Below are 23,106 nucleotides of genomic sequence, written 5' to 3'. Positions count from 1 at the left end.
AATGTAATTTCACATAATTACATTCATTTCTACCTGAGCCATACTGTGCTCTGATGACCTTTACCTGAGCCATACCATACTCTGATGACCTTTACCTGAGCCATACTATACTAAACATTCATTTCTTACATTGACGACTCTACCTGAGGCTGAGCCCTCATAGTAAGTCAAATGAAAGTTAAGATCTTTACCAACATATGCTATCGTTCTCTAACACCAAGAAAGGATGATAGCTCCTCCACCAGCACAAAACAGCTCTCCCAGTGAGATTTTAGAGGGAGAGGGACAAAAAAGATATCTACAGTCACTAGGTGAGGCCGCTTTTAGCTACTAATACTAGTAAGACTGCATGTTGTGTGCCAGAGCATGTCAGTATGCATGCTGTGCAATGAATCAGAACTGATGGAATGTTCTACAGTCACAGTGATACTAAAGCTGAATTTGTTACACTGAAAACTATCAATGCACTCCTGTTTATATCTACAGAATCTAAACTGAATCGTCTCGAAGGAGGTAACAAACGCAATATAAAATCTAAGGATATTCTGAGTGCCCTCACTGAGGCCCGTGATGATCACCTCTATCAGTCGTCACTCGATACTCAACCAGCCACACTCAGTGTAACCGAGGACACCGCTGCAACTAACGACCCCTGGAGCTCAACAAACACAAGTCAGTGCTATTTAATACAATTGTTCTGTTCTTCAGATCTCATAGGCATTGGCACACTACATGCAATAGACTCGCGCCGTCACTGTTGTATGGTGAACAGTAAGCTGGTCAAACTTCATATCAGATAAGATTCTAAGTGGCTGTGGTTTTTGTGACGTCAATCTACTGCACGTGATACTTAGATTTAGCCCAAAGTTTTCTAGTGCTACGTCACTATCAATGATATTGTGGATAACTGCGCGCATGCTGTCTAGCCACTTGAGTGTTGCCACAAATATCGTGGCAAACGTTGCATGCATGAGTCTCTACACGGAGCTTGACCAGTCTACTGTTCTATACATGCAATGGGTGCTCCTATATTTGTATACTGATAGATAGCTAATCACATAGTTTTAGGTAGGATGCGTTGTCATCTAGGGTTACCAAGGCCAAGGTATAGGTCTGCTGCTACAGAATACTTAAATGTTAGTACTTAGTGAGCCCCTCATTACCGTATATTGAATGCAAGCTGAATACCTATGTGAATGTTATGTTTTGGAATGCCTATGTGAATGTGATGTTTTTCCTCGCTGTATATAGGTGGCTACATCACAGACCTGAGTTCCACTGGTGATATGCAGGAAACTGGAGGGAGAGATGGTGCACTGCACCAGCTGGATGATGACATTGATGGACCACCAGAAATGATGAAGACTGGTTGTCTACCATGCTGCTCCAAACGAAAGCACTACAGACACAGCAGAGTTCGTATCACCAGTGCTACTTTAACTCCAGAGGAAGAGAGTGCTTTCTTACTGCATTGTGATCATTTGAGCAAGACTTGACTATAATTTGTTTACAATATATATACATGGATCATTACTTTAATAGATCAGTGCTCATTGAGTCATTGACCGACCAAATTTTTTCATTGGTATGACATTCATTATTTATATTATGTCAAGATCACGAGTAATATTATTATTATTGATGAATCATAATAATTGGATATCAGAGTATATATCTGTGAGAGAGTGATAGCGAGGTTGCAATACAGGGAGAAGATGCAGCTGAATAAAACAAAAAAAAACGTATAATTATACAAAAACAAAAATGAACAAACATTAGAGGATTGTACAACCTCTTGTGATACACTGTGTCGCGCGTTTCCCAGAGCTAGATGACAGTTCTAATGCAGCCGCAATAGCTTCATCAAAAGCATTCTTAATATTAAATTGAGTCAGAGCTGAACACTCGACATAACAAGTTCCTTTGATTTGTGAGAGCAGTTTGTTTCCATCTGATCGTGACATAGGTCTCTTGCCCTTTGATTTCAGTTCTTTTAGAGTTGCTGGGTCTTCTCTTTTATCAGCTTTGGTGCCGACTAGTATCACAGGCACACCAGGGCAATGTCTTCGTACTTCCTTCACCCACTTGGCCTTAACATTTTCGTAAGATGATGGATCAACGATCGAATAGCAGATAATTGCTACATCCATGTCAGGGTAACAGAGCGGTCTCAAGTGAGAGAAATCATCCTGTGGAGGAGTGGAAGAGAGGAGGGTTAATTGAGAGTCATATTCATATATAGTGGAATATTCACGCTATTTGCTAGCTAATAATAAACTTAGCACCTGTGTGCATATGCTATATCACTTAAATGTTAACACTATGGTATCTGGTTTTAATTTTTTCATATGCGTACCTGTCCTGCAGTATCGCAGAGTGTGATAGATACTCTCTTTCCATACACTGACAGTGACGCTGCAAACAAGAGAGAGAAAACAAATAAACCCACAAGTCTTTTTAATGGTTCATAATACTATAGCTTATTGATGTGCACTATCCATCCTCTCAACATGTAAACTTACTTGAGAATTTGTCAAAGATGGTTGGAGCATGTTCCTCTGGAAACTTATCCACAGTGTATGCCATGAGCATGCTTGTCTTTCCAACTCCACTGTCTCCTACAAGTGCACACTTGAGGGTCTGAGGTTGGAAGCACTCCATGTATGCACGAATAGGAGAGTAGGATCCATCTCCTCTTGGTGACTCTGGTTGATCAGATCTTCCTCTGGGTAGAGTTTGAGATTGGATGGAGCTCGTTTCACTGTAGGGTGTCTTCAGGTCCACGTTCACAGCAGTCTTATTTCTTGGTACATATTCAATGGGAGAGGGTTTTGCAGATGAAAATGTGTGAGATCTTTGTGTCCGATGTCCTCCGCCTAGTTTGGGTGATTGCATTGGGCTGATGGAGCTGCACTGTGGAGGGGGACTGTCTTTACCACCCATGACTCAAGATATGTCAGTTTAGAGCAAGTAGTCTTCAAGAGCTATAGGCTAAAACTTTAAATTGTTTTGGTGCTCAACCTAGCTGGAAAAGTGCTTTTATACTGAAAGCTCAACATACACAGGAAGTTCATTTACTTCCGCTTTGACAATTGCATTCTACATTGTGTACACATAAATTTAATGTTGTATAAATTAATGTTGTCAATGCACTTATGGTTAACACACAATGGTGTATAAAGTGAAAAAACTTTGCATAGCTTCAGATGTATGAACTTGAAAGGTATACAATGGTGAAACAATGAAATGCACAAATAAAACTGTATAATTATTTTGCATGCTAAATGTCCCAACTCTGAAGCCATTTTAGTCCAGAGTAGGAGCTGTTTGGAACGTCTGCCTTGGGCCCATTCATTCCGTATGCAAGAGGACTGAACATCACAAAGCTGCAGCACAATAGACACGAAGATTATTATCACTGTAGACTGAACTACACTACAAATTAAGTACACATGCAAACGCATACTACATATTTTCCACAATTATTAGGGGAAATATTGTACCTTAGTTGTCAAACAATCCACAACCAGGCACAATAAGAACAGACTCACATCCCTCCCACTATCAATTTTTCCAAACATGCCAAACCTCAAGCAGTAAATGTACAAAAATAGACTGACCAAAAAAATGAGCAGATTAATGCTGCAGTGTGTGCAGACATAATACACAAGTAATGTCTTGTAATTAAATTATCAAAAAAATCCTTATATGAGCTGAAAACTTTGCAGCAGATGCACACTAGGGGGGAAGCTTTTGGGGAAACTTTTGTGGAGAATGGAGATTACATAATGCTATCTCTCTCTGTGATAAGAAAGTGGGGACATTAAATCAACACCCCAAGGATGTCCATTTATCAGCCACAACATAAACAGACTAATCTTGATAAAACCAAAACTGGTTGGGATGTGAAACTGCATGTATATGGTGTTATTTACAGTATCACACAGGTTGAATAAGCAGTGGTTTTTAACAATGCAGTGAAAAACTCCCCATAACATGTCTATTTAGTATTGTCTTGGCCCACTCTATAACTAGGTACATGCAGTCTCACAACTACAGGTGTGCGCAGCTGCCTGGCTCACCTTCCGATGATGAGTGAGATAAGAACAGCCAGTGCTGTGTGGTAGACAGTGCCTTGCAAGGGGTAGGGGAACAGAGAGGTGAAGAAGCTAACAGCAAACTCTAAGACAGTTCCTGCAAAGCAAATTAGTGTTAACAGCTGGTGCACATAATAATGCTCGGCACGGATTGGTTACGTAGTTATGAGTGACAGAATGTATAGGGCATGATGTAATGGCCAATTGGACGTTCCATTTTAATATAATTATACAGCAATAAGTACAGTATTATGAGCTGACCTGGTGATATAATTATTATACTAGCTGATTATTGAGGCAGGCGTTGCGAGCCCTCACAGTTTAGTGAGAACTATTAACTTTACAATTAAGCAACTCCATTTTTGCACATAATTTATATATATAGGGACATCAAACGCAAGAGAGCATTATCAATGTGACAATGAGCACGTACACACAGTCGTGCATTTGTCAGTGAGCAACTGTTGTCATGGAAGTTGTACAAGTGTGCCAATCGGCAGTTACTGTGCTCTGAGATCTGTTGTGTGGATACGCACTTTGTACCCCACAAAATGGCAGCAATTTGATAATTAATTAACATACATTTACAGCAAAAATAAAGCATAGGAATGAATTAATTAGGGACCGTGACAACCATATCAATTATCATAATACGGTAAGACAATCGTTGTGTTATGATACTCACGAGGTATCAAAGACGGAATGTCTGACGAAGATTTGTTTACAAAACCGAAAAAAATTGACAATGGATATTATATCAAAACAAACGAACAAATTTAAAAAGAGGGCTCTAGAGAATTGTCACACATTCCTTACACACAACACAACACATGCTAATATTAAAGGCTCGTATTGAATAGTGTTTTAAGGTCACCATGCAAGAATATATTGCCTTACCTGCCAGCATGATGGAGAACATGAGTGCAGGGAAGTAATGATGGAAGTAGAGAACACGTCCCATGAGGTAGAAGGGTAAGTAATGGAGGAACCAGCCAAGCAGCAGCCACCCCCCGCCAGAAAGGAGGCAGTCAAGCGTGTCTGTGTGAGGGGAGGGAGTATATCGGTAGCTTGAGCACGCACAAACAGAGCTGTACAGTTATAAGTAGTGGACAAAAATCGTTCATAGAATTAAACTCCTTTTGGTAGCCCTCACTATACTAAAAGCGCTGCTTGGTGCTTGGTATTTAATCGACACACACTTAAAAATAGAATTTTTTTTTTTAAGCAGGTCAGATTAATTTACTGAAGCTTTTTTTGATGTATAGTTTGACACAATATCACATGACAGGGGGAGACTATCGTACCTTTGTACAGTTAGCCTGCTATTCAAACCATGCACACAAATTGCCGACTAAAGGAAGTGACTATTTTTAGCTCTACATAGTTAGCCAGGCCGCAGTAATGTGGCTAATGTGAGATGGCCTTTTGGGAGAGTAATTAGTAGCTAAGGCATGAATTAACTGATTCCCTGGACAAAGTGGCTCCACTGACTGGCTGGTATGAAGCATGCCAGGGCAGTGAATGCTTGTTCCTATGATTCTACCAGGGCTATCACATGTCACTGACTATTAACAAGGGTTAATTAGATTAGGGTCCTAGAACAACAGATAATGAAGAAACCACTTAGGGGAAGCTGTTTTAACTGCATGAGGTCATTTAATGAACATAAAAGCCCCTCTCTTATATAGTGGCAAAGGTTTAAGCAGCTGTGGCCAGCAAATATAGCCCCAAACAATCACTCCTATAGCTTCCAGTAGCCACATTACACGTTCTCCATTGAGAGACAACTGGGGCTATCAAAATGGAATGTGTTTCATGATCGAGCCAGTGTCTACAACCATCTGTTATTCTATTGAACTGAGTCTGATGTGCTTAATTTAAGCAAGCCCAGCTCCAGGCCATCTGTAACAATAGCAACGCATAGAGATCTCCTAGTAGCAGATGCACTACGTATGTATGATAATTTTTTTTTATGGAGTCACTGTCTTACACCCAGGCATTAGGATGTGCAAAGTGCCTCGGGCTATGTAGGGACGAAATGGAATGTGTGCTAACGGGCTAAACTGGCGTTATCACTTTGTCTGTAAATTATGAGGAGTGCGTAGTCATGGACACACAATGCACACACATATGTGCACCTGACTGCATGGGATCTAGTTATTGAGAGTAGTATCAACAATTAAAGAGAGAGTATCGGATACAAGCACTTAATGGCAGGATGCTCTCCAATTTTCCACCTCTCAATTTATTGCTAGATCAAAGCACAGATAGGCTAGGGAAATAGACAATTGCTTAGACAGTGTGATGTCAGCCGGACACACTTGAGATTTTCTTCTCTTTGTTTAATAACAAACACATTAGCAGTGGCTGGATATTGAGAGGCTTCACTAAATAGCATTATCAGTCTCAAATACGTACATGTACGTACTTACACCGAGTTAATTAAAGTAATTACGAGACTAACCATTTAACTACACATGTACAGTACGTATACACTAGAGCATATCCAGGGAACAAAATGCACAAGTAATGCTGTAACCTGGCACATCACCAACTCCATTCAATTCATAATTATGGTCTAATTTAAAGACTGCATGTAAAGGTTGGGAATTTCTCTGCTTGAGTACAAGACTTTTCCCACTGGTAGGAAATACACAAAGTACAAGTCTCGTCCATTGTTAGAGCTCGGCTACTATAGCTCAAGGCAAGTCCCAAGGCATTTGTGACATGCCAGTACGTGCACACGATACATACAGCAGCTTGTGATCAAATGTCCAGCACAAGACAATCGTGTGAGGTCATTCATTGGTAGGAATTGCTTTGCATAGTTATGTCATCTGCCCACTCACAATCACCACGGGCACTGGGACTTAACTAGATTCATATGCAAGCTACTGCAAATTCTCTAGACATTCATCTCGTTTTGTTGTTGCAGTAGTAGTCCAAATAACGAAATGATTATAGTAGGGGTAGCAGAGTACAATTACTACAGTACTAATTGCTACGTACATTACAGCACTATAATGAATATCATTTTCAGTCCTTACAACACACGTAAGTTATCTCTTTAGTCATGATACAACAATGTGCGATCACTACAACCTGACAACAATTGACGCCTCACCTCTGAGGACGGGGCTGTACTCTAACCCCCGCTGGTCCACCAACAGCTTGCCAACCAGTATCATCAGGAACAACAGGAAGAGCACGCCACAGCTCCAGAACACCACCTGTGTGAACAAGACAAGAGAGAGGATATAAAATGTGTCTGCATGCCATTCCAGTGAATTTAAAATAGGATTGCAGAGAGAAGGAACGCCCCCATTCCACTCCTAATATACTAGGCAGGGGTTCAGCCACCCCTCCTCACATCACCAGGTAATCCGTGATATGTATGGTAGTTGACATACCTACGTGTGCGATGGCTAATGGTACTGACTGCACTTAGCCAACAATGTCTTTAATACCCAAGGTAACATGGTTCCATTAGAACTTAATTGGCTTTACATATAACAGTGGATAATTGGCCTAGCAGAGAACCAGCTGTGCAGTGAATGTCTTGGCAGCCATTAGAATAGTATGCATGAGTTACTCTCACCCCACCCCCTCCCACAAGTAAGCTGCAGTGGGTGTGTCTACGCATGCCACATTAAGCAAGTGTACAATAACTAGTACACGCTCTAACTGCGTCTAATTTACAGTAAAATTGAGAAATAAGACTAGTAGAATTTGAAACCTAAAGAGAGTTGATATATATATATATGGACATGCAAACTCATCTCAAAACCTCAAATTACACTAAAAGGAAAAATTTTAAACAAATTTGTACCCGTGCCATGAATTCACTCGCACTGTAAGGTACACCGTAATTGTTTGACATTAATGTGGTTTGTGGTTAGTATGGTCACAGAGCGCACACAAACACGCCTCGGTGTAGTATTACAGCTACGGTCGATCAGACCACACTCAGACTCATACGTCAGCAACTACTACTGAGCCAAATAGGGGGCAAAGCGTAATGATATTCATAGTCTCAAACACACTGGTCCTACACCAGCTGCTCTCGATTGTGCGTACAGCATACATACTCTGTTTCCATGCAAATTATGTGTCAACATGCAGTGTCTATACCAGACAACTAGAAGCTGGTAATCTTAAAATAAGTATCGGCAAATAAATGGACCTTTACTTCCTTAGTTTAAATGGTACGTTATACATGTGTATAGGAAGGAAAAATTATCGAACAATAGGAATGCAAATACATTGGAAAGCAATAACACTACATTCAAGGGGGTGGTCTAACGCGCACAGGCCGGGTACTGCCCACTAACACACTACATTCAAGGGGGTGGTCTAACGCGCACAGGCCGGGCACTGCCCACTAACACAGGATTGCACACATCATTATCATGACCAAGGTATAGACGTATTCACAAAGGGCAGGTATGGACTAACTACATTCACGATGGTCATGCCACATTCACAAACAAGAGTGGCTTATGAATTCCAGTCGTACTTAAGAGATGGTACGAATTCATAGCACAAGATGACTTTGAAACGATCTTTATAGGCTTTATATGGGTCCTAGTTGCTAGGCAAGGGTGGAAGTATTTGCAACGATGTGCAATATATGGTGGACAGCAACTTAACATAAATCGGTAGTTTCTTTGATGTGCGTGGAGGTAGTTTAAAGAGGTAGAAACTTTGCACCCCTAGTTGATTGAGATAATCGGAACAAAGAGAGGAATGTGTTTGAAGACCTTTGTTGGATTCAGGGCTAGCTTTGAGAATGTGTCCCTTCAAACGGAATATCATTCACTTGGAACTTATGAATAATAATTATTGAGGTACTTACAATCTACAAAGATTTTTCTAGCCCATGATTATGCAAAACTGGATCCACAGTGATATTCTATACTAAAGAGACCTAATGGGTGGTTGCTATACTTGAGGTTAGGTTGCTATGATAGACTCTAGTGGTTGCCACAGCTGCTTACACGTACCATCACTGTCAGTAGCTAGCTCAATTAATGTCACCCAAAGCGGGTCAAATGTCACCACTGACTTAAAAGATAAGGAGGAACAAAAGTCAGCTTGTGATATTCAACCCAAAGTGCCTATTAGTAAAATATCACCGTATTAATGTCATAAAACAGATGCCATCAAAATAGTTTGTTCATAAAAACACTGCACCGTGTATGGTTTTGTCAAACACATACATTTTAGCATCGACCTCAAACTCCATTTTCAGCACCTACCCATGGATCACACCCTGGTCTTGTTTGCCCTAAAAAGAGGCTAACTAACCACACAGTCAGGCATTACAGCTGGGAAAGGTTGTGGGTGGTCTGGTCCCTGAGGCTACACAGAACCCTCACAACTGCCGGGGAAAGTAGGTAGTGGTATCACACTTTGGGATAGCTACCCATAGAACACTTGTTTGTGCAAGAGAGTGTTTATACTCGGGGGAAGGGGAAGAGAGGGAAGTTATGCAGAGAGTTTAGAACCACACATTCGCTGCCCTTAGCAACTGTACTTACAGTAGAAATCCAATAGTGTGCTATTTAAAGATAGAAATGCACGGTACGATATTTGATATATAGGCCGATTAGTTATCCACTATCTGAGTTATCTAACAATTGAGCATCTGTGCTTGGAACAAAGTATCTCGGACTAAGAGTTAGTAATTATAAACCACTCAAAATGTAATACAAACTCCTTTGAGCATGTTTCCTAATACAACGATTCTTATGCTTTAATTAATCGCTACAAAATGGTCTAGCTATATACATAACAGAGAACGAAATTGCCCCACAAATCTACAAAGCAATGAACGACCAATCAGTGCATACTTTAACATAAAGGAACTAACGAGTGTAATTATGCAACCATGGTATATGTTTTGTTTCAGAGGGAATAGAAGTGTATTTATAAGCATGTACAAAACCTCAACATTGACCAGACAAATTCTATTATACTTCCAAAATCTACTAAAACTCGACTCAAGCAAACAAGTAATTGTTGAAGGAACTCCTACTTATAATACTTATCGAAGGATTGCTACCTTCACAGACGAAGGAAATAGTAGGTACGGTATGTTGTAAAAGGAGGAATGCGGAATGGAACGGAATATAAAACAACAACTAAAAGGATAGCACGCAGATGATAATATACACTTAGTACAGCATGATTGTATTGAACTACTTGTAAATTGAAGTGTTACACAAGCCTTTATATAGAAGACTAGACTATATCTACGAGTAGTACATGTGGATCAATTTTTCATATTCCATTCCGCATTCCTCCTTCTACAACATACCGTACGTACTTTCGTTATAGCCCACGCATTTTTCAGAGTCTGAACGTAATCACTGATCTAGGCGCACACCATAAAATTATTGACTAAATGTATCTTTTCGTTTTGAAATTGGACGTTCCTAACTCAAGTTATGTCACATGCGTATAGCCTTACTTGCTAGCATATAAACTGAAGCAGCTGTCTACCATTACATACGCAGCTTCACTTTAAACCCCCCCCCACACACACACACACACCTCACAGGGAGATAGGGAGAGGTGGTTAAAAGACGGGTACTACATCACAGCTTTATGATTTTGGTCCAGTGTATTGAAACAAAATTAGGTGGGCAGTGTGGTTACAAGAGAATGCACATATTCTATTATACTAGTTGTTTGTGTAAACCACAGCACAATGGGAGAGTATGAGAAGCCTGCATGGTACGCCCACACATCTGGGCTTATTTCCTTGCCAACACCGGCCATTGAGTGGCTATCGGAACAGCCACAACAGAGATTTACCTCTGATAAGCACACAAAGACGTTTGAGCTACAGCTGCCAGGAATGTTAAAAGCCAGAGAGGGGGTGGGCAAATTAGCGGACTCTGTGATGAACCCACTATTAGCCATATATCGGTTGGTTTAACAGCCAGATACGTATCTATCAGCTTTGTTAGATAAGTAATGGTGATCATACAGAGCTTTGGTTAATCAACGTGTACCGCAAACACATCTTATTTCCAAGAACTAGACATGCAAGCAGTTAGTTCACAGGTGCTTACGTACATGTGGCGCCACCATGTGATGGTTAATTTTGTTACCCATGTACTTACCGGGTTTCCAAGGAGATACACTCTGTAGTCTCCACCAGAGAAGTGTTGACCCTATAATGGAGAAAAGAGTCACTTTAATACATACATATATACTAGTACTATAAATGCAAGGAGATTAATTGTGTGAGCATAATTTGCACTTACATGTACATGTACATGTACATGTACGTAGATTTCTTGAGAGATACGGCACCAATTATTGTTATTATTAGGGACAATTAAATAAGAACCTAGTATTGGAACACACACACGGTGAGTGGGCACCATCACGGTTGGCCGGGTAGACGGCACGAAGCATGTCTTGTTTATACCACATCAAACAAGACAACACAAGAGAACGTATGTCGTTCTCACATTGTAGAGGAGGTCAGCATTGCCACGGTGATGTCGTCGATTGTAAGCAACTCAAATAGGGCATAAGCATGTGTATACAAGAAGCTTTGACAAGAGTCAACAACATAATGGAATCTGATAACAACGTTTGTTTGATGTAACTAAGTTTAAAGTGTTGGTATAATTTATGGGATAATGATGATACAAAGTGTACGTATTGAAGTGCTGGAGTAGTTATGTACAAAGACTGTAGTTACTTTGAGCACTTACCTGATAATTGATTGGCCAATGCCACGGCTGCGAGGTGATCTCCCCTTCCTTCGGCTTCATGTTGCTGTTAGACTGCATATGGAGAGAGGGGAGGATTTGATAGATAAATGCACATGCATGAAGCACTGGTCGGTAGTGGTTGGTACTAACCACCTCTAGACTAAAATAATACCTCTTAGGCTACATAAAAGAGGCAAATTGACTAGTGAATTGATAGATAGAGAATTAAAAGTAGGCTCCACTTCGAAAACTCTGGGTACATTACTGCATGTGCAAACTCTAGGTACATCACTGCATGTGCAAACTCTGGGCACTGCTGTGTATGTATGCAAGCACAGATCTTCAAACAATCAATAGTAAACAAATAATTGACTAGACTGCCACAAAAAAAGGTTTTACGTTACTAGGATTGGCCATGATGTCTTCTCTGAAAATTGTGTACGTATTTACATGGTCACACAATATAGAATAGCAATTTTAAGCTGTTACCAGGAAAATCAGTCAACAATATCAAAAATCCTGTCTATAACTGTGGGCACATACTCTTTGACTTGACTAGCACCCAGAGCCAAGGTCAGCGACCAACCACACACAACATTTGCTCTAAACATGCACTCTCGACCGTGTTGGTACGGCAACAGTGGGCCTGCCCCCACGACAAGAGCCTCAGCTATACACACATTGGCAGCAGGCTATGTGAGGGGGTGGTCATAAAGACTGTCGACCGTATGCACATACAAATTATAATTAAGCTTTGAAAATAAAAATCCCCTCACAAGGAAATTTGTAGCATACCATCCTAAAATCATCAATAATGCTGTTCCTATACACAATGTGCTCATTGTATGTAATACCAGGTTTCATTTCTCCACCAATCAAGAGCAATAGAGAAGCTACTTTGGGAACTTTCTGGCAGTAGAACCAGCTCTAGTGGATGCAGAAATAATACCTAAAGAAAGAACTTGAAGTTCTTATTACGTACGTACTATCACAAAGGTTCAAAGGTGGACATGTGTCAGCTTAATTACTGTGATTAAGCCACACACAGATCATTGACTACCATCCTTGATATGTTATTCTTACAGCGTATGGAGACTATTAGTGTGGAACACGCTTATAGTTAGTAGGAGGATAATGAATTAAAACTCTTGAAGAGGTCACACACCAAACACACACCAAAGGGCTTGCTTGGCTACACGCCATGCCAAGTACGCAGAGATTAAACACGCTATACAAGTCCTGGCATAATAATAGCGGAAGCATGTAGCGTGTTCATGTTGATAATAAATAATAACGGAAACATGTACAATAATAGCGGCATGTTGACATGAGGTCACTCTGTCACTCTACAGAGGTCACGGCCGGCTGTAATTTCGTACCACCCTAAACTCTGAGGTGGGTATGATGTCATGATAGAACTATGCATGCACTTGGAGAAGTTCTGAGGTATTAAAAATCACATAGCTAATAGTAATAGGTGATCCAACTGGTGACGTGTATATACAGAGACATCTCCACACGTCACAGAACAATCACCGTAATTGTAATAGGCTGCAAGTACTTTCGGACACCCAAAGAATGGAACTACTGTTAGTAGTTGGACACGCATGCTTGAGCAGATGATGCGCTACACTCCCAAGAAACTGACCCACCATATAACCGGCCCTTTGATCTGGTTACAACTGGAATAATGAAGAATACAGACAATGCATGGTTACCCAGCTCTGAGGGATGTTACTATGAAATGTTGAACTATAATTAAAATTCTAACCACAATGAGATTAACAACATTACCGGCATTAAACTCCACATCCTGTGAATATTTTGCGGCAGGAAACACACCCACTCGTTGTAAAAGTAGTGCCGGTTAATAATAGAATATCTATCAAAGACAAATTTATTGTTCTGATACAAGCGTGCCTAGAATTGGAAGGTTTCACTGAATACACATTAAATTATGACATCAGCACGCCTACAGGCATTGTTAGAGATGGCCCCACTGATAATAATACAGTATATATCAGCACACAGAGTGCCAAGGTCTCCACATAAGGTTATAATTCTCAGGGGCCATGGCCAAATTCATGACAGCACATTAGTAGGTGTACCTATTGTAAACAATGTCATTATATGTACCACAACTTAATCTACATCTCCCCCGGAGGCACCACCTTCTCTCCCACTGTCTCTACACCGAATGATTAGCCCAACCACTAAGTGGAATAATTATATCAACACAGCTATATATATATACAGTAGGTGTAGCAGCTCCTTGCACCAAATTTGTTGGCTTGGCAGCTGCACTGATCACAGGCTCATCCCTCACACACTCCCTACTAGTCTTGTTGCCCCTCCAAAATACACCAACAGCAAACTTTTAAGGGATAGCAATGGGATATTCATAGTTCCCAATCCCTCTATAATAGGCCCCCAGCTGTACTAGAGGTCAACTAGTGTAATCTCACCTCTGCCATGACAATGTGGGACTCAAGGAACCGTGACAGAAACGAGGGCTTGTAGAAGTCAAATGACACCATCGGCACTGGATGGGAAAGTCACATGATGTCACATGACGTCACATGACAGCTAGGCACCCCCACTCACTTGCATCATTGAGGTTTCCCTCCACGTTCCAGAGGTTGTTCTTGTCGAGTCGTCGAGGGTTGCATGTGACCTCCAGCTGCTCCCACCCCCTGCATAGATACAACTATGTAGTACACACACCTTGAACCTTGAACACACACAATCACTAAAATTACTATGTCGTAACAACATGAGCAGGAAATCATGAAGTTAGGAGTGACATCAACCACGTTAGCGGACATTAGAGATGGCTACAGTGGTGGTCATGCCACTGTTATCTCATCTCGTGTAATGCTGGGTATGTGTATAGCGATCATATCCTCTTTTGGGATATATATGGGATATTTATTCTAATGCTTCCTTAGCACTTGTAAGCATATACCAATGGCCGACCCTATCACAGGCTACTCTAGCTATCAAAGGCAGTACACTTCCTTAGCACTTGTAAGCATATACCAATGGATGACGGGATTCTACCCTAGCTATCATAGGCAGAACTTCCTTAGCTCTGTAAGCATGTGCATGTACCGGCTGACCCTATCACAGGCTACCCTAGCTATTATAGGCAGTACTTCCTTAGAACTTGTAACCATGCATGTGCCAATGGCTGATCGTATCACAGGCTACCCTAGGAAGCACACTTCCTTAGCACTTGTAAGCATACACCAATGGCTGACGGGATTCTACCCTAGCTATCATAGGCAGAACTTCTTTAGCATTAGCACTTGTAAGCATCATGGTTGACCCTAGCACAGGCAGGTAGTCAGGGTTTCATCTAATGGGTGACCCCCCCCCCCCCCCCCCAAATGCTCAGCTTCCCCTCAAACTTTGTAGAATAATGACATCACCACATATAATAGTACTGTCTATGATGTGCAAAATGTAACTAGATGCACTAGCATGTAATAGGATGTGTGGTCAAACATTTTGCGGTGTGTTTACGCGCACCTAACCTTCCCCCCAAAACACTAAATGAAACCCTGGTAGTATCCTGTATGCATCCAACGATGACAGTTATTGGATCGACACTGTACAAGCCTGACTGTGTTTCTACTATTGCGAATTGAATGCAAAGTACGGGAAATTGCATGAGCATGCATGCTTTTTTTTCAGATTGCGATATATATGTGAGAGAATGCATTCGAAACCTGATATAGAACACGTACATTTTAAAATAATACTCACCATTTTGGCAGCTGTGTGCTGTGGGAGTGGAGGTAGCAGCCGACATTGACGTGCCTTAGGCGTATCTTTGACGCCACAGTCCTCACAGGGTCACCACTCACACCGCCCACCACCTCCACCTCCCACACATCGTTAGCATCACCAGCGCCATCCTGTGAGCTCACATGACATGTCATCATATTCAAAGAGTAAATTAACTGGACTCCACTAAGTCACATACAATGTTCACACAACAGAACAGGTCATACTTGTAAGTGCGTCATACACGCACCTCTCCATAGCAGGTGACCTGATAGTGTGTGGCAGTCATGGGTGCCTTGAGGGCATGGCTGTGTAGGTTACGCTGGGTCCTAGAAATAAAGGCAATAATACATTATGATGTCATAGTTACAGGTTCAGAACTGCTACATGTAGCAGATTATAGTTCCATATAGGACAATAAAATTACCCAAATATGGTACATGAACTCAAGTTATGTAGTCATAATTAACGATTATGTTAATATGATTAATATGAAACCACTCGGTCATCCCACTTCCAAACATAGGCATACTCGTCGGTAGAATACCCAGAGGGAATCACAGGGGGAAACACACAAACACAAACCACAGTACATGTATACCCAGCTACTAGATTTGGCATGGCTAAAAATAACATTTCCAAATGCAGAGTATGAGGCTCCTCAGCTCTACACCACCCATAGACACTGAGACTGCAGTAGCTCAGTCATGTGATACGCTCAAAGCTTGTGCCATGTACTTCTCACCAGATCACAATACACTGGCCAACACACTCATTAACTGACGAACGCAAGTGCCCAAAATACCGAGTACTTTACTCGGAATTCTAGCTTAAGAGCTAGGAGGTGCCAAATCTGCTCAAGGGTTTACGTGGGGCACCAGTTATTTACATTAGGAGGAGTAAATTCTTACATTTAAGAGCTGATATAATTAATTAGCCACCCCAAACAAAACCGACAAACACAATTAAAAGCAATTTCTTTACGAATTAGAAATTTCCATACGTACATGTACAACTAATGAGAGCTTAAAAATGGCATTTTGTGAATTGTGATGCCACAGTAATTGCTCATTACAGTGACATACTTCAGAACACAACACGGCACATGGGACATTAAGCACGATATCTGATCAGTCTAGATCTAAAACAACACACACGCTAGACAGCTGTTAGTCACAAGGGTATCTTCACCGGACCATTGCGTGCGAGACAACAACATTGTGTCTGTGCGCTTAATGCACGAGGCAGTCAGCTGATGAGGAGGCAACAAAGAACGTACCCGGACGATGGGGGAGTCCTTTGCGGGTAAGTGCTTGGGCACCATTAAGTTCAAGATTTGTCCTTCATCTTTTGATGTATTATGTAAATGCATTAGTCTGAGACACACAAGAACAAAACCTTTACATTGAAATTCCACTCTATACAGTGTTTGGTTTTAACGGGCCAACCCATCTCTTTGATCTAAACTTACAGACCATCAAGTACAATTAGTTCATTCGCTACTAGCTCACGTTGTGTGCTCCAGGACCACCCAGTCTCCGTGAGTTAGCACCGTCTGTCCATCCTCCTCTGCAAGTGTGTGTGTGTGTGTGTGTGTGTGTGTGTGTGTGTGTGTGGGAATTAGTGTGGGGGAGGAGGTTAGTGATGAGAAGAGCAATGCCACCAGCTGAAATGTATCTACCCCACCACCCTTCGTAAGTTTTAGTAAAGCTCGTAGTGATGCAGAATTTTCAAAGTGGTAGCTATTTTCAATTCTCAATCTCAATTGAACATAAAAATTTGCCTCTCTTACCGTAACTTAGCGGGTATATTTCGAGGGTATGTTCGTGGTTTTCGCTGATCAAGCGTCTACTGCGAACATTTATAGCCATGAATTTAATATTGCATGCATGCATGCTGCAGAAAGGCTGCTATTCCGTGAAAACCTTTTTAACGGTCATTCTGCGAAAGTTTACACCCTCAAAATATACCCGCTATACAGTATGGCCTCGATGGCTATTTTTGTCTAGAGGTGGTTAGTTACCAGTATGGGCACACCCGTAAAGGAGGTACGATAAGTGACAGTTTCTGCTGACCTGGCTCTGTATGATTGTGCCTCTTGACGAGCCACCTGTTGTTATCGTCCTTATGAGTGTACGCTGTGACCTGCAGTGGTGGGTGGGGATATCAAATATGGTAAGAAGCATCTAACAAGACATGCATTACAAACAGGTCATTTCCCACCAATGATATTAGTGACCCTTTACCAGACCAAAAAATGATCACTAACATAAAAAGCTAGTTGTGGACATAAATACTAAATCTTAAAATTTAATCAAATGACCCTTTATCAGACCCCAAAAATGATCACTTAACGTAAAAGCTAGTTGTAAACACATGAAATTCAGAATATAATCAAAATGACCCTTTACCAGACCCCTTTACCAGACCTGTTGTTGCTGTATATTTCCGTACTCCTCTGGGTATAGGTGTGAGTGTGAGTGGAGGAGACCACCTCCCCCTCGGTTGTTCTTGAGCGTGACCACTGAGCCGTACGCAACAACTGTACGTGAGGTGATGATGGAATGTGAGTAAGACAGAGGACCGATTAGACTCGATAGAGAACTGTAATTACATTCTGTTCACGTGTAGTTAGTATAGCACTTTCTTTGGCTACCAGCATCATCTTAAACTGTACCTCCTTACTTCATTACACGAGGCGCATGGGCAGCCACGGGCATAGTAGTCCAGGCTTAGGTTTATTAATGCTGAGTCAGCTAATAATTAGACTATTAATCGTGCATGTCGTTGTCGTACCTCCTCTTCAAACAAGTGCTGAAAGTATCAGCACCCATGCAGAGGAGGTCAGACATGTGTGCACGAATCACTACAACTTCAGTGCACTTTGCGGTCACGTGATAACATCCAGGCCAATACACTGCACTTGTAGTGATTCATGCACGCATGTTGGACCTCCTCTGATCAGCACCACCGTGCTACTACACTTATACATGGCATGTACGCCCTTCAGACTTATGACTATGCACACACAGTCACACCCAAGGGTTGGGATATACAGCCGTGCAGGGTCACGCCAAAACATACCCACCTATGCACTAGACATGCAAGCCACCCACACAGTATACTGCAATTATGCACAACACCATTGGATGCTATATATACAGCTACCTTAAATAAACGTACCACAGCCCATCCCCATATACGTGCACATAACTTAAATGGCATGCAGGCTTAATTGATGCTGACCTAACAGAGACATATTACTGTCATTGTGGGTACCTCACTTATTCCTACTATAATGAAAGCGGTGGCACCGTGTGGTGTGTTGTGTGCGGGTGCTGATGCCTCGGTGGATGTGTCAAAGCTACATAACATAAAGCTACTAGCTATTGCTGATACACGTACACACATATATCATAATGTTCTTATCTGCATGCAGGCTACTGTAATCACAGGGTAACTCAAAAGAATAGGAAATGACCGACCATGATTGTGATGCCAAAAAGGATGCCAAAAGTACAAAGTCTAAAATTAATTGCTGCTGCATCAGTATAAGCTCTCTTCTCACTCTTGCAGCTACCAATAGCTAGCGTTCTCTAGTGCAGAGCTAACTACTAAGTAGAGTAGCAACACTCCATGGACAAGTTTTGCTACAAACTCTTCTGAAAAGGCTGCAAAAACATTCCAAGTAGGCATAACTCGAGAACAAAGCATTATTTTGCAAAGCCACAAATTAAAACATATCTAGAAGCCTATAGAAACTGATACTTGCACTTCATTGATTCTTGAGCAGCTGTAGCAGTCTACACACACAAACATACTACCATAATTATAAATCACTTGCGCATGCGCACACTGAGGCATAATCATACAAACTGCAGAGATTGTACTAGCTGCTACTATTGAAGTACTAGGTACTCAATATGCAATACACATTTGTTGTGTATGTTTCATTTGTTTATGACTGTTGTATGACTTGTTTATGACTGACTTGTGGGTATTACATAATAATGATTATTATTAATAAATAATTAACCAAACTCACACTCCGGGACCTTGTGATCGTAGAGCTCATTCCCTACCAACATGGACTGGAACTCAGATGAGAAGAACCCATCTCCATTGCCACTGTTGCTAAGCACCATGAGATGGAAAGCAAAGATAGTCATGTAGATGACAGCTGGCCATATGATCAGACAGAGTACTCTGGCAAGGAAGTGCTGAGCAATCACCTTCTGTAAGAAAAGTTAATTTTAATTATACAAGAGGTTTTGCTTGGCTATGGTCCAACATGTACGTACATGTAAGAGGGTCTAAATTTGTAGTTTAGTAGTTTGTTGGCATGGAGAATGTGGTATGTGCAACGGGGATACGTAACTAATGAAAGAATGATTGCATGGTTCCTGGTTGCATGGTTCCTGCCTACACGTGAACATGTAATAAATACTAAACAAAAGAGGAACTTTAAAATTACTCATTCAATGGTAAAAGCCACAAAAATATAAGATTTTCTTTCTATTGGCATGATTGGTATGCATTGCAGACGTACTTAGACATCCATGAATAATTAGACTGTGGACAACAATACATTTGAAAGGGTGCGCATTGTGTAAACCGATCGGTGTCGGTTGTCAGTTTCTCTCGTTGTTCTTGTATACATGACAAAAACAGGTGTAGTCTACAGCAGTTGGCATAAAATATGTATGGTCTCGACCACTAAGTGATCGAAAATTAATTGAGCCACACCTTATTGGCTGCTTAAAGTTTCATGAACCACAGTGACAAACAAACAAGGCTAGAACAGAGAGCAGAGAGGTAGCTATAGGCTTCTGTAAAGAATGGCTAAAACAACACTAATTGTGATCATTGCAGTTGCTCTATTTTCTGTAAGTTACTGTAATGGACTGCATAATTATAATACATTGCATGTAATGCATGTAATTCAATGGACAACCACAATACTCTACATTACTGCAGACTGCTGTGAGAGCTGAATATGTACTAACGGTCAATTTTATCAACTACACCAACCCAACCGGACTGTGTGCTGAATGTGCTGTTCCACTGAGTAATGTGGCAAGTGCTGACAATTTAGTACCAGTGTGCTGTGATGATCAACCATTCAGAAACACCAACTGTGACAACACAGGAGACGGGAGATGTGACACCAGGTTCCGTTGGACCATCAGACCATTCGGTGCATCACTGGAGACAAGACCTGTTAGTGTACCCAATGCCCCTACACCTCCATATTCCTTCACTAACTGTAATGGCCTGTCAGGAAGTACTTGCCCATTCAGTGAAATGAGCACAACATTTGGTCAAGGTCCAACAGGTTTCCTCGGGGTAGCAGCCAATCCTCTACCAGTAATACCAAAAACGACTGCATGGACAGTAAGTTAAGCACTGAGTGGTTGGAATTGCTTATTTATTTATTACACAGGGAAGGATACAGTTCTTCATAGAAGCCATTGATAGTGGACTACCGAACATAATAGACAGTCTGTTGATTGACCTGGACAACCTCCAACTTGGAGCAGACTTCACAGAGGAGATGACGTTCAATGGATTCCACAACATATCTCACATGACCATGAGCTTTAGAGTCGAGTGCTCTCCTGGTTTCTGTGGACCTGACTGTACCACCACACTTCAGAACAATCCACAAGTGGCCGAATGTCGAGCTGATGGTTCCATAACTTGTATCAATGACAGACTAGACCCTGAGGCAAGCTGCAACAGCTGCTTGGACTCAAATTTCAACATGGATACAAACTGTGAAACTTGTGCTAAGCCAAATTTCAACAAAAACGAAAACTGTATGAGCTGTCTGCTTGGTTACGACATGGCAAAAAATTGCACACAATGTCTACCTAACAGAGATCCCTCAACCAATTGCAGTTCATGCTTCCCCAACTGGGGTATCCTTTCAAATTGTGCTAGTTGTATGCCTAACAGAGACCTACAGACAAACTGCACTCAATGTCTACCCAACAGAGATCCCTCTACCAACTGCCAGTGTCTACCCAACAGAGACCCCTCTACCAACTGCATCCAGTGTCTACCAGGCAGGGACATCACCTCGAACTGTACTAGTTGCCTACCCAACAGAGATGCCTCTACCAACTGCACCCAGTGTCTACCAGGCTGGGACATTACCTCAGACTGTATTAGTTGCCTACCCAACAGAGACCCAGTCACCAACTGCTCCCTCTGCCTACAACCAGACAGGTTCACTGATACAGACTGCAGTGTGTGTGCTCTACCAGGAGGAGACCCAGCAACACTCTGTCAAACATGCCTTTCTCCCGGGAAAGACCCGAACAACAATTGTACCTGTAAAGATAACTACGATGAAAGTACAGATTGCTCCACTTGTGTGCCTGGTTGGGACAGTAACTATGACTGCAGTGTGTGTCTCACTGGGAGGAACATGTCCACAGACTGCACCACCTGTATCCCTGGTTACTCGGGAGAAGAATGCGTACTAATAGCATTAAGAGGTGAGAATACACTAAATTAATAATCTATTTTTTCCTGTTGCTAAAAACATGTTTTGTCTCCCAGCCCCTCCACCTGTAGACACAGTCAAGTTGAATGCTGCCTATGGTACTGTTATCGGCGTCCTATTGTTTGTGGTCATAACACTGGCTATCATGGTCACCTTACTGGTGTGTTGTTACAGGAGAGAATCCTACCAGAGATCAGGTACAATAATCGTAATAAAAACACAGGTATATACGTATACAGGGGATGCATACATGTGTACCTATATCTATGTACGTAGCAATACAATGTGGCTTATTAGGAATAACTGTCAAGGGGAGGTAATACATTTTTGGCAGGTCTATAAAGGTTTCAATTAAGGTGCATGTACACTCCCGGTAAACCTTAACAATCACATGACTCTGTTTACACAAACCCATGCATGTTTATGCAGCTAGTATTATTATAGTGGGTGGAACTTTCCTGCTAACAGCAGGTGAAGCTTTCAGACTATGTATTACATCAGTGTTACACACACAGAAGACTATGAGCTGGACAAGAATGGAGCAGCAGCAAAGACTCATGTCACCATTGGAGACAGCAGAGGAGTGGTGGAGCTCAGCGAAGAATTAAACGGGGAGAGCACTGAGCAGAAGGAGGAAAAAGAGAGCCAGAGAGCAGAAGAATAGGCTATACGTACAGAAACTACAATCTGAATGTGTAACTATAAGCTTGTTGTGTACTGTGTTTGTATATTGTATGCGTTCTTATATACGACTTAATAATCATATAACGCAGAAACTACACACACTATAGCAAACACATGCAGACAGCTATCATAAAATGTACCATAAAATGTATGGCACTAGTTTAAGACAGTGTATTGCAGTTTCACACAGTAAAAACAGATTCGTTATAATAACATAAAACATCTCAAATAAAATGCATCATTTGAAATTTAATGTAGAAATGACAGAAATTTATGTCATTTCTACATTAAA

General features: G+C 41.4%; 4 protein-coding genes across 5 annotated transcripts in view; 2 read left to right on the top strand and 2 right to left on the bottom strand.

Moving 5' to 3' along the window:
* Positions 1-120: 120 nt before the first annotated feature.
* LOC135348935 (uncharacterized) lies at positions 121-1,627 on the top strand. Its single transcript, XM_064547329.1, has 3 exons — positions 121-311; positions 487-672; positions 1,252-1,627. The coding sequence occupies exons 1-3, from the start codon at positions 227-229 to the stop codon at positions 1,494-1,496; spliced, it is 516 nt and encodes a 171-aa protein (XP_064403399.1). The 5' UTR covers positions 121-226; the 3' UTR covers positions 1,497-1,627.
* LOC135348912 (cell division control protein 42 homolog) lies at positions 1,618-3,022 on the bottom strand. Its single transcript, XM_064547303.1, has 3 exons — positions 2,523-3,022; positions 2,357-2,415; positions 1,618-2,189 (listed from the first exon to the last, which is right to left on the bottom strand). Exons 1-3 carry the CDS (start codon positions 2,941-2,943, stop codon positions 1,776-1,778), a joined length of 894 nt encoding a protein of 297 aa, XP_064403373.1. The 5' UTR covers positions 2,944-3,022; the 3' UTR covers positions 1,618-1,775.
* A 119-nt stretch (positions 3,023-3,141) lies between these two features.
* LOC135348794 (protein O-mannosyl-transferase 2-like) overlaps positions 3,142-23,106 on the bottom strand; it is an 81,492-nt gene continuing 61,527 nt past the window's right edge. For both annotated transcript variants that reach the window (XM_064547137.1, XM_064547138.1), the window contains exons 7-20: positions 19,665-19,854; positions 18,049-18,161; positions 17,695-17,764; positions 17,131-17,188; positions 15,870-15,948; positions 15,599-15,750; positions 14,435-14,523; positions 14,296-14,372; positions 11,831-11,902; positions 11,228-11,278; positions 7,222-7,327; positions 4,995-5,135; positions 4,083-4,194; positions 3,142-3,386 (exon numbers count right to left, since the gene is read on the bottom strand). In XM_064547137.1, coding sequence (XP_064403207.1) covers positions 3,281-3,386; positions 4,083-4,194; positions 4,995-5,135; positions 7,222-7,327; positions 11,228-11,278; positions 11,831-11,902; positions 14,296-14,372; positions 14,435-14,523; positions 15,599-15,750; positions 15,870-15,948; positions 17,131-17,188; positions 17,695-17,764; positions 18,049-18,161; positions 19,665-19,854 — 1,416 coding nt within the window. In that variant the 3' untranslated portion in view covers positions 3,142-3,280. The remainder of the gene's footprint in view (positions 3,387-4,082; positions 4,195-4,994; positions 5,136-7,221; positions 7,328-11,227; positions 11,279-11,830; positions 11,903-14,295; positions 14,373-14,434; positions 14,524-15,598; positions 15,751-15,869; positions 15,949-17,130; positions 17,189-17,694; positions 17,765-18,048; positions 18,162-19,664; positions 19,855-23,106) is intronic.
* On the top strand, positions 20,159-22,882 carry LOC135348815 (uncharacterized). The gene is made up of 5 exons (XM_064547169.1): positions 20,159-20,505; positions 20,597-21,013; positions 21,063-22,122; positions 22,187-22,327; positions 22,646-22,882. The coding sequence occupies exons 1-5, from the start codon at positions 20,458-20,460 to the stop codon at positions 22,792-22,794; spliced, it is 1,815 nt and encodes a 604-aa protein (XP_064403239.1). The 5' UTR covers positions 20,159-20,457; the 3' UTR covers positions 22,795-22,882.

Source organism: Halichondria panicea, chromosome 15, assembly GCF_963675165.1.
Source record: "Halichondria panicea chromosome 15, odHalPani1.1, whole genome shotgun sequence".
Classification (NCBI taxonomy): domain Eukaryota; kingdom Metazoa; phylum Porifera; class Demospongiae; order Suberitida; family Halichondriidae; genus Halichondria; species Halichondria panicea.
The sequence above is the reverse complement of the archived record's forward strand: the minus strand, read 5'-3'. Positions and strand labels throughout refer to the sequence as shown.

Excerpts from the sequence above, each read along its gene's own strand:
- LOC135348935 (XM_064547329.1), top strand. The coding sequence starts at position 227 with ATGATAGCTCCTCCACCAGCACAAAACAGCTCTCCCAGTGAGATTTTA. Across the intron at positions 312-486 it reads AAGATATCTACAGTCACTAG|AATCTAAACTGAATCGTCTC; the intron begins GTGAGGCCGCTT and ends TTATATCTACAG. Across the intron at positions 673-1,251 it reads CTGGAGCTCAACAAACACAA|GTGGCTACATCACAGACCTG; the intron begins GTCAGTGCTATT and ends CGCTGTATATAG.
- LOC135348912 (XM_064547303.1), bottom strand. The coding sequence starts at position 2,943 with ATGGGTGGTAAAGACAGTCCCCCTCCACAGTGCAGCTCCATCAGCCCA. Across the intron at positions 2,416-2,522 it reads CATCTTTGACAAATTCTCAA|CGTCACTGTCAGTGTATGGA; the intron begins GTAAGTTTACAT and ends TCTTGTTTGCAG. Across the intron at positions 2,190-2,356 it reads TCTGCGATACTGCAGGACAG|GATGATTTCTCTCACTTGAG; the intron begins GTACGCATATGA and ends ACTCCTCCACAG.
- LOC135348815 (XM_064547169.1), top strand. The coding sequence starts at position 20,458 with ATGGCTAAAACAACACTAATTGTGATCATTGCAGTTGCTCTATTTTCT. Across the intron at positions 20,506-20,596 it reads TTGCAGTTGCTCTATTTTCT|ACTGCTGTGAGAGCTGAATA; the intron begins GTAAGTTACTGT and ends ACATTACTGCAG. Across the intron at positions 22,328-22,645 it reads AGAATCCTACCAGAGATCAG|AAGACTATGAGCTGGACAAG; the intron begins GTACAATAATCG and ends TTACACACACAG.